The sequence below is a fragment of the Aulonocara sp. 'chitande type north' Nkhata Bay genome, linkage group LG3 (assembly GCF_057382095.1).
Source record: "Aulonocara sp. 'chitande type north' Nkhata Bay isolate Kocher_YH1m ecotype deep benthic linkage group LG3, A_spYH_male_GT1.1, whole genome shotgun sequence".
Classification (NCBI taxonomy): Eukaryota; Metazoa; Chordata; class Actinopteri; order Cichliformes; family Cichlidae; genus Aulonocara; species Aulonocara sp. 'chitande type north' Nkhata Bay.
In genome coordinates this window covers 24433503-24444687 of record NC_141346.1, presented here as the reverse complement: position 1 = coordinate 24444687, position 11185 = coordinate 24433503, and the positions used below count along the sequence as shown (strand labels likewise).

The window sequence follows — 11185 nt, the reverse complement described above, 5'->3', positions numbered from 1 at the left end:
CCCCCCTCCATGCTGTCAGACACTTGAAAGTGACCCGCGCGTGCTTCTCAGCCAATCACAGCGGTACAGACACCCAGCCTTCCGTTTCCATTAAATCTTTTAATGGAACAACAGCAGACATGCTTCACCATATTTTCTTTGGCTTAGAATGAAGTTGGTTTGGAAACATATTCAGCTATGCTTCATCTCCTGCTTTGCATTTCTGTGGCCGCCCCGTGCTAGCAGTGTCCAAGCGTTTTGTTGTTTTTCTCCCCCTTTTCATTCCGCGCTCCCCCCTGCAATGGCTCTGCGCCCCCCGTAGGGGGCGGGCCCCACACTTTGTGGATTACAAACTTTAACCACATGCTGAACTTTGGCCCAGCGTTGATGCTACTTGTTAGTATAATGAACTAAAAATAGAACAAAATCCTCTAAAAATAACTATGACAACGTCATCTTCAGCCAGGAGGGAACAGGTCCACGCAGAATGCTCATTTTAACATTCTTATATTAACAGGATTTCAACATTCACGTCAATCATTCACATAGATATAACTTACCACGTCCTGGTATCTTTCCGTTGTATAGTTCTTGGTGCAAACGTTATCACGTCATCCAAATCAGTTGGTTGTTTTCTGAACAGACCCAATTCAACGCGTCTTTATAAACACCGGATCTTTATGATAATGTGGCGATACTAAGCTAAAAATCACAAGTATTTATTTGCCATAAATTTGCCACTTTATTGTCAAAATTGTGTATTTTATTATCGCAATTTTATACCCTCCAACCTTTGCCGCTGATTGTTTTCTACCTTTGGGAAGGTCTGCCATAGAAGAACCTTTAAAGGTGCCCCAAAGAACCATCAAGAAACAATTGCCCATTGTTCCTTCAGTGGGCTGGTTTCAGTCATTATGCAAATGTACTGTTTATTAGATTGGGGAAACCTGCAGTCAGCTGAGACTGAAGAAGTCACTTGGATGAGTGACGAAACGTTTCTCCCACAAAACGCTACGTCCAGATGAACAGAATCAACTTTTGGAGATTTACTTTCCTGGATGATTGAGAATGCATCGAGACACATAGCCATTTATTATTGGTTTATTGTAATTTTCGTAGGTGAACTACAAGGTCGTCGAGACCATTCAGAAACATAAACTACAGTCTTTTTATACTGCAGACACTTACAGTTGTTTATTCACCTTTCAGTCACTTTAATTTTAAAACTGTGTAATTTGTGTATATACTGTATATTCTGTGTATTTATTATCTCACTCTTATTGCCTGTTTATGTCATGTCCTTATCTTCAACGCCATGCTGCTCTTTTGTATGTTAATTGCCCCTTGGGGATAAATAAAGTCTTTGTGATTCTGATTCTGATCCTGACTTCCATCCAATTGTAATTCAATCTAATTATTTTTCTCCCTCCTCTTCCTCATTTTGTTGGTTCTGTGAACAGAATTAGTGTGAATCTGAATTAATTTGTGCAAACAAGAAAAATCTACAGCTTTTCAGTCAGAGGTGGTCTTGTGATTTAAGCGGGGTAGAGTAGATTTATGTGTTGATGCTTCCTGCTTCAGCTCTACGACTGGCTGCTGAGTGATATTTACACCCTGGCTGGATTACAAACTTTAACCACGTGCTGAACTTTGGCCCAGCGTTGATGCGACTTGTTAGTATAATGAACTCTAAGCTAAAAATAGAACAAAATCCTCTAAAAATAACTATGACAACGTCATCTTCAGGTCCACGCAGAATGCTCATTTTAACATTCTTATATTAACAGGATTTCAACATTCACGTCAATCATTCACATAGATATAACTTACCACGTCCTGGTATCTTTCCGTTGTATAGTTCTTGGTGCAAAGGTTATCACGTCATCCAAATCAGTTGGTTGTTTTCTGAACAGACCCAATTCAACTTGTCTTTATAAACACCGGATCTTTATGATAATGTGGCGATACTAAGCTAAAAATCACAAGTATTTATTTGCCATAAATTTGCCACTTTATTGTCAAAATTGTGTATTTTATTCTCGCAATTTTACCTTCCAAGCTTTGCCGCTGATTGTTTTCTACCTTCAGTGGTAGATCTAATAGTGTAAACTATTAGATCAAGGCGCATAGAGCCCACTTTGATTTTGTTGTGTAATGTTCATTAACAATGAACAAAATTATAAACATTTACAAAGATATCAAAGCGATTTTCTAGATGTTGAGCCCACAGCCTCAAACTGGAGCTGTGGGACTTCATAAACTGGACCAACAAGAAGAAAATGATTTAAAATTAAGAAGAGCGCAGGTATTTTTGCGGTTACAAGTATTTCCAAACAGTTTATCTGAAGAGTATTACGCACGTTGCATGGCGCGTTGTGACGCGTATAAAAGAGCCATCTGAGAGCCGCTCAGCAATCGCTTCGAAGAAAAGAGACCGAGTCGCTCTGTCAGTCTCTGCACCTGTTACTATGTGCGGGTACAGCTCGCTCTGTAGGGAGTCTTCTTGCACTTTTCTACTCGTGACTTTAATCCTGTGATCTGCCTTCATCTTAATCACACCTGTTCAAGGTAAACCGACGTTTTACTTCAACTCTAAGATCAGCTTAAGGCTAAAACTTTGACTCTTAAATGCCGTAAAAATCTGACATCGATCGGATACCAAATAAATGCACTATTATCGAAACCTTTACCTCTTAATAGCATCTTACCTGGTTGGAGGACTGTGCCCGGATCTCTGATCTGGATACATCATCAAAATACTAAATGTAAAAACATTTTAATGAGCATTAAATACAAAAAATTGTAAACAAAGCCGAAATTTTTCAGCTGAAATCTAATTAGAATAAATTCATCTGCAAGTGTGTTGCCTCTTAACCTGGTTAGACTGACACACTGACAGCGTGGCACGAGTGGGCATCCACGCTGAGTGCCGATAATATGAAGTGTATCCTGTAGTTGTGGCTGCAATCCTCATTGAAGTGTGTGAGAATAATGACAACATCATTGTTAACAGGTATCAGCACCTGTGTCATTTCTTACAGTGTTGAGCACTGTAATAAAATCCCTAAACTCTAGTAAAAACCTTGCAGCAGGATTCGTCAGCACGTTACTGTAAAACTTCAACCTCACTGTAATTTATTTAACAGTTTTACTGTGGTTTTTTTTTTTTACATGAAACTACTCAGATTTCTACAGTATCTACTGATGCTATAGATTTTTACAGTAGGGAACAAATTATTTAAACCCCCACTGATTTTGGAAGATCGGCCACTAACACAGAAATGATTATGATTTCAGTGGTAGGTTTATTTGAACAGTGAGAGACAGAACAGCAACAAAAAAAGAAAACAATTCAGAAAAAGTCATTTCAAAAAAGTTACTTACAACTTACAAAATCAGCATGGGCTCAAATATTTTTCCCTGACTGTATTAACAGATTCTCTAATAATTTGGTCTTAAAAACACTGATAGTATTTCCACAAAATTATATATTATTAGTTGAAGCAGTGGGAGCTGGGACTACATGATCATCAGTGTGTGTGCACAAAAAGGTGGCAAACAAGCTTCCTCAAATATTTTCATATAACATACTACAAATACTAGTAGAATTTTTATTTCAAACAAAAAACAAATATCTGCACTAACAGTAAATACTTTTTTATTGCTTTAATACCAAATTCTGCCAAGGCCACATATTCAGAATCTATATCAGTCCATCGCTACCTTAAAAAAAAACAGGAAGTCATGCTGTGAACATTTCAGAAACAAACCAACAGGGTGAACGTCAAAAATAGCACAAAGTGATTGTTGACACCAGGTCCAGATCTGCAACAGGGTCAAAGAATGACTGCAAGTGTAATAGAACCAAGAGAGACATCGGCTATCAACACACACGTATCTCTGTCTGTCTGTATGTCTGTCTTATTAAAAAGCTGAAGGTAAAAGATTTGGTTTGAAAGGTTCTCTGTTGGTTCTCTCATTTCCACAGAAGATTCCCATTAATGCCCAGCTGTCTTTATATAACTGTCCTGTTACAGGGTTATGGGGGAAATGACTGTAAAAGGTTTGCACTCACCATGAGCAGCATTTCTCCTGTGACGTTTAACGCCTGTAGTTTTATTTTTAATAAAGGCCAAATATCATTATATAAAGAAAGTGTAATGTCTTCTGGAGACATGATTGGCCCGTCTGTGTTGAGATTTAACAGAATTCATTGTGTCTTCAGTCTCTGTGTGTAATGAGGAAGAAGCTCTGGATCCCCACAGACTGTGAATAAGATGTCAGTGTGGATTTCATGCCTTTCCTCGTGGCCTCACTGTGGACTCTGATCATCTACCTGAGTTCAGTTAAAGGTAAATAATGTGTTTCTATTACAGACTCTACTTTTAGACCATTTTAGCCAACAATATTTAACTAATGCTAAAGTCACCTGCAGGTCTTGATCCATTCTTTGCATGTTATATATTTTCATTTATGATTTAGAAATGGAGGTGTCCAATTATAGCAGGTCTGCCAAGACCATCACGTTAAAACGCTGCAGTTTCAGAAGAAGCAGAAGTCAGCAAACAAAGACAATTTCACATTTCTCTCTGCTTAACATGCAAGTCCAGTTGTGAAATACTGAATTGCTGAATATATGTTTTATCATGTTTTTATCTCAAGAAGTAAAATGTTATCTTAATGACAGTCTTCAATATAATTCGTTTTCATATTTATCAAACCTCAGTGGGAGTGAATGTTTGATGTGAATGTTGAAAAGCTTTTAATATGACAATGTCGTGCTCACAGTTTAACTGGACCAGGTTGAAGCTGAGTTAGTCACCGAACTTAAAGGTTAAATCAGTGCGGTGTTAGCACAAAGCAGACAACTTACCAAAGAACCGATTTCAAAATGTTTCTTTCGACACTTTGTTACAAATTGTTTGTTCCCATTTCTTTGGTTGAGCCTATAAAAAAATACCAAAGCTCAAACACGTTGACGGACATAAAAATGTTTTTGCACAAACAAGATCATTCCCAAATAGCTATCAGCTGAAAACTGGGTCTATCTCAGCATGGAGGCCAGTGTGTGCTTAAACTATCTACAGGAGATGAACAGTATCTGAAAGTCACGTCCTTAAGAAATAGGAAAAATCAAAACAAAACAAAGGTCTGACACAGGATCTGACAGATTCATCTGGCCAGTTCATCAGAAAAGGTCTCAGCTTTGCTTCAGATCAGTGTGTTTGAGGAGCTCAGTAATGAGTATCTGCAGCCATCTGTAGGAGGGTGGAGACTATGTCATGGAGTTCAGCTGTATTTCATGGAGATCTTGTCGAACTGATGAATTATGAACAAAGAAAAGTAACATCACATTTTGATCCACCATGCTGTACCATCTGAAAAACAAGGACTAGAAAGTGAGACCATGTTTCTCCCATGCTGATTTCTCTTTATTGGCTCCTGTTTTAAATCCAGACTTGAATTGAAAATCCTTCTAATCACATACAAGGTCTCGAATAATCAGAGATTAGTCAAAACGAGAGTAAAATGTGGAATTATACTGTGGTGGAAGAACATGAAAAACTATCGTGTGGGAGGCTGTCAGAAAGACTGTTTGTTGTGCTTCACAGTTCTGATGTTGTATAAAGTTGTGTGTCTGCTCCTCTCTGTCTCCTCAACAGGATCATTTGTAGTGGATGTGACACAGAGCTCCTATCAGGCAGAGGAGAACCACAACATCACACTGGAGTGGACGTTCACCACCAAACCAGACACGTCCCTCTCAGCACTGAAGATCCGCTGTAGACTGATAACTGATCAAAAACCCTCAACTCTGTATTATCTTTATTATGGTGTCGAGCTCTCAGAGGTTCAGGATGAAGAGTTTTCAGGACGAGTCCAGAGTGACAAAGACGCCCTCAGAGAAGGACGAATCAGACTCCAGCTGTCCAGACTCAGGACTGAGGACTCGGGTCTGTACCTGTGTGAGGTGGACACAGGTTATGGCCGCGGTTACAACAGCTGCAGAGTCACCGTCTCTGGTAAGAGGATTCATTTATACACATGTGATCACTGTGTATAAAAAAACAAAAACTGCCAATTTCATAGATTTTTATTTGTTTGTTTTGTTTGTTTTTCTTTTTTCCAGATACAGATTTTGCTAAAACCTCAACAACAGAGACGTCACTGCAAAATCCAGCTCCTCAGAAAAAGACTCCAACAAATGGTGAGAAAATGCTCCAACTTTTCTCTGCATCATTCCTGCTTGAGTGTTTTTTGGTCCATTTGTGGTGAGTTTGTTTATTTCTTTATTCATCAACAGCAGGTCGATCCAGGGTCCCTGTGGTGATTGTTGTCATCACCGTAACATTAGTTTTGGCTCTCGCTGGTTTTGCTGCATATTTCTCTCTCCACATTTTGCAGAAACTTAAAGTAAGAAACAAACAAACACAAACATGTTGTTGCTTCTTGCACCATCAGACTGACTCATTATTCTACTTCTTTCAGCAGAAGCATCCAGAGGATGATGAGACACAAAAACAACCACTATCAGTCTAGCTGCTGTACTCAAAGGAGCGTTGGTGTTAATGGAGCTGAGAGCAATTTATCTTTCCTGAATCTTCACATTTATGTTGGATTCAAACCATCAACCACAGGGAGACACTCGGGCCCAGCAGCACTGAGATCATCATAAGGTCACTCCTACAAAAGGATGTGAGATTGACTTGAACTTTGACTCCAGCTGAAGACTCGAGCCTCGTCCAGCTTATTTATCGAGCTCATTTTCAGACAAACAAAGTGACGTACAAGAAAACCCAGAGTGGAAGATCAGAGGATCTAAACAGGAAATATTTCTTACAGACGTCTTCAGTCAGAGTTGCTGCTGTCAGACTCTGGAGGATCTGCTTGGAAACAGCAGTGAAACTGATGGATTTCCTCCTTCAGTACAAAACTGTGAAGTTCAGCCTGGAGAAGAAACACTCCTCTGCCTCACTGTCAGCGTGTTTAATGAATTTACTTACTGGTTGTTTGTTTGTTTGTTTGTTTGTTTGTTTGTTTGTTTGTTTGTTTGTTTGTTTGTTTGTTTGTTTGTTTGTTTGTTTGTTTGTTTGTTTGTTTGTTTGTTAAAGGTGAACTTAAACCTTTCAGGGAGACCTCAAAGTGTCTCTGATGGACAAATTAAAGGGTTAAAATCCTCCCTGATCATCACTGATCACATGAATCATTCCCAAACAAGCAGTCTTTTCCATTCCATTTGCATTCATTACAGATGACAGTGGATATTTCCAGCACAGTTCATGTGGAAAGTTCGGGGGGAGTCACCTGAAAATTGTGTTGGTGACACAGAAGACTGGAAAAGCACCAACAAGTTTTAAAGTAATAGAAAGAGAATTTATGGAGCTCATAAGGAGAACTCCTTTGTTTTACTGACCTCACTGCATGAAAGCAGACTTTGTTGTGGGGGCGATCGTGGCTCAAGAGTTGGGAGGTCGCCTTGTAATCGGAAGGTTGCCGGTTCGAGCCCCGGCTTGGACAGTCTCGGTCGTTGCGTCCTTGGGCAAGACACTTCACCCGTTGCCTACTGGTGGTGGTCAGAGGGCCCGGTGGCGCCTGTGTCTGGCAGCCTCGCCTCTGTCAGTGCGCCCCAGGGTGGCTGTGGCTACAATGTAGCTTGCCATCACCAGTGTGTGAATGGGTGGATGACTGGATATGTAAAGCGCTTTGGGGTCCTTAGGGACTAGTAAAGCGCTATATAAATACAGGCCATTTACCACAGCTGATGAGCTCTGATTGTTTTTTGTTTTCTTTCTTTCATCTTTACTGTCTGAGAGAACCTGAGCTATAAGCTGATTACTTTAAACACCCTTCGTTAATCATCTGCTGCACTTTATAAACATCCAAAACAAGGTGATTTACATCTCTGGATTTTTAAAGCTACAAATAATTCATTAAGTTTAATGTTAAACTTCCTGCTGGTCAGGACTCGATGTTCAGTCTGTAAAGTTTAGTCTGATTTGTGATCATGTTTTCAGTTTAGTGCTGAGAGTTGCGAGTGTAAAAGTGTCCAACGGTTTTGTTAATTTTTATTAAATCTTTGGATCGTTTTTAAGTCTTAAGTTTTACATTTACAGTGTCTTCACTGTGTTGCTGAACAGACAAACAGGAACTTTAATGCTCCATGTTCATTATGTGTCACTGTAATTAAGTAGAGATGTCTTTTACTACCGAATGTAAGATAGAAGATGTAAGAAATTATAAAATAAAATGAGAGATGATAAAAGCTTCACTTGTTTTACTGGAGATGAAATGTTGATGTTCACCTTAATTCTGACTCATCTTTTCAGTGCAATACCAGAGCTGGACACTAGAGGCCACCTTCTGATTTCTGTTTTAAAGCAGTAAACGTTGTCACTGATTTGTTCCACACATGAGTGTGAGTCTACGCTTCCTACGTACAAACACGTCTCTGCAGCCTCTTTGACTGCTGCAGTCAGTGGGAGTTATTGTTAATGTCCTGCAGGCCTGTAGGGGGCGACAAACAGACTTTAAAAGTAGCTACAGTCCTCGAGGCCTGGAGTTCGACACAGTGACAGTGATCAACTTCCTTTTAAAGTGTTTTGAATGAGCGTTTTGTCCATCACCATCAACAGATACAGCAGTCCCCTGTCAATCACAAGTTAAGCAGGCCTGTCCTCATGCTCTTTACTCTGATGGGACCATCGTTACCAACTGAAGGTCATGTTGTATCAAATGCTCCTTTTATCTGTTGCTCATGAGGAAAATAAATTACCAGACAAACTAATTAAAAAAAAAATACAGAGAAAATGACTCTTCTCTCTTTTTTAGAGTCGAGTCTTCAGGATCTAAAGTTTGGAGATCAGTGACAGAGATTTGATTTTGACAGTCTTGAGTTTGCATTCATAAACATTAAAACAAATCTTCTTAACGATGCAGAATTCACTCGGCTCCACAGCTTCAGGAATAATACAGGATGGATCTGTATTAGGTTTGTTTACAGCTGGAGCTGCAGAAACCTATTTGCTGCTTTTTTCTAGACTTGGGCATCACAGTTTGATCAGAGTGTAACTCTGACTTGTTGAGATATTAGCATTACTTCTGTTACAGTCTTATTTTATATTCATGTCGCACAATGAGTACTGTATTTCCATATTACATTATTAGTCACATGACGTCCCAGCTGTCACAGGTAGGACTTGCCTACATGTAGCTGCTGCCTCAGCCTGAATTGGCTACACTTTTGTTGATTGGTGCCACTCATGTTTTGTAAAGATCACGTGCAGATTATTTCCCTGAAGCCTTCAATCGACTCCTCATATTTTTATTTTGTGCCGTACCTTTATTATTTTACTTGGTAGTAAACAAGTGTGTTTGCAAATTTGGTGACGCTGTTTGTTCAGCATGTAACTTTGATTTGTTACGATCTTAGCCTTACATCCATTATTGTATTTTTGCTATAAATGCTAATTGTATGATACATTGCAGGAAGTCGGGGCCGAGCGAGCAGCTGATAACTTTATAGCGAGGCCGCCGCTGCTTCTCTGGGCTACGTTTACAGAATATTCCTCTTTGCCTTGTGTTCATTTTACTTTTGCCTTTTTCTTTGTGCTTTTTGCTTTGTTTGGCCTTCTCACTGGAAGTTGGAAGTTTTAGAATAGCGGTTGAGCCTTACATGCAATATATGGAAGCCTGTTAATGTATTAAATTATTAAGTTAGATTCAGTGAAGCTGTCTGCTCTAAACTGAAGGAATTTTTTTTTTGTTTGTTCATTTGCTTTCTGAATGTTTTGATTTGTAGATTCTCTTTTGTGTGACACCACTGAAGACTGAAGGAGGCCCTTTTTCTAGCTGCAGATTACCAGTGTGTTTCTGCAGTACAGTTAACCACAGAGGGTGCATTTGCTTTGGAGTTTAATTACTTTAACAACTTGTGTTTCTTTTATTCAGAAGCTGAAGGCCAAAAGTGGAGGCAACTGTGTGCCTTGGTGGTGGGACCACCTGTGCGCAGTGCTTATTTATGCACTCTTGGTTTGAGTGTGTGAAGATGAGCTGCATGTATGAGTTGGTGATCTTTCTGGACCTTCTCATCTGGTAATCCACAGCTCGGAATTGTGCATGTACAATCAGTTCATTGGTTCACTTATTTCGTATTTTAAACAGCTGTCAAAATGTTTATTTTACACTGAACCACATCTGTCTCAAGTATAACTGACCTGTGTGCCTACTGGCAGGTTTTTGTGCAGTTTTGTTTATTTATTATCTATATTATCTTTAATTATAATTTGCACAGGACATAAACGTCCAGCATTTTTCACCAGCAGTAAAACACCTGTGAGGAGTTTCCTCCACCAAAGCTTTTGTTTTATGTCAAATACAGCTTTTCTCCAATGCAATCATATTTGCTGTGTCAAAAAAAACAAAAGGGGAATAGATTTAATAATACTAGTGACTCAGTGGTTAGTAAGTGCATCAAAGCAAGAAGGTCCTGCAGAGAGATAAAGAGTGATGACATTTAACTTTAAAATTGTTTCAGTAAATGACACAGAAAGCAGCGGCCTCGATCATCTACATCAACAAGATGAAACATGTGCTGCTGTAACGTTTTCATTCCTGATGAACACAAACTCTTTCCAGTCTCACTGACCCTCACACAGTCATACAGCATGTTTACTACTAACCTGCTGACTGTGCAGAGCTTTTCCTCTCACTGTTACTGTCAGTCTGTGTTGTGTTTGTAAACTCTTTATATTGTTATAGTTTTACAGTTTTATGTTCTTTGTCTCGCTGCTGTCAACTTTAATGTTCTTGTCTGTGATTGGTCAGTTGCTGCCAGCTACACCTCCTTCATGTAAATGTGTTTGCAGCTACACTGACATCAGTGACCAGCTTAATGTCACTTCTCATCAGGAAGTGTAACTCTGACTTGAGTCTCAGTGCTGTTTCTGTTCTCTGTGTTTTTTCAGTTTTTGGGTTTTTGCTTGTATGGTTTAAATAAGTGAATTTTCCTAAAATTCAGACATGATGACAGCCTAACATTGACCATCACTGCAGGCAGGAGGAGATTATTGCTGCAGTCTAACTACAGTTTTTTGAGGATGATGTTTGTCAGAAAATCCACTTCTGCTTCACTGACTCAGCAGACTGACACACTTTTTAAATTGAATCAAACATGTTCTGGTTTTCAGAGACAATAATAATAATAAAA

General features: G+C 39.2%; 1 protein-coding gene across 1 annotated transcript; it reads left to right on the top strand.

The window, feature by feature from the left end:
• Positions 1 to 4270: 4270 nt before the first annotated feature.
• LOC147334717 (uncharacterized) lies at positions 4271 to 6997 on the top strand. Its single transcript, XM_086274439.1, has 6 exons — positions 4271 to 4331; positions 5643 to 6002; positions 6110 to 6187; positions 6232 to 6240; positions 6284 to 6393; positions 6472 to 6997. The coding sequence occupies exons 1-6, from the start codon at positions 4274 to 4276 to the stop codon at positions 6517 to 6519; spliced, it is 663 nt and encodes a 220-aa protein (XP_086130565.1). The 5' UTR covers positions 4271 to 4273; the 3' UTR covers positions 6520 to 6997.
• The last annotated feature ends 4188 nt before the right edge of the window (positions 6998 to 11185 follow it).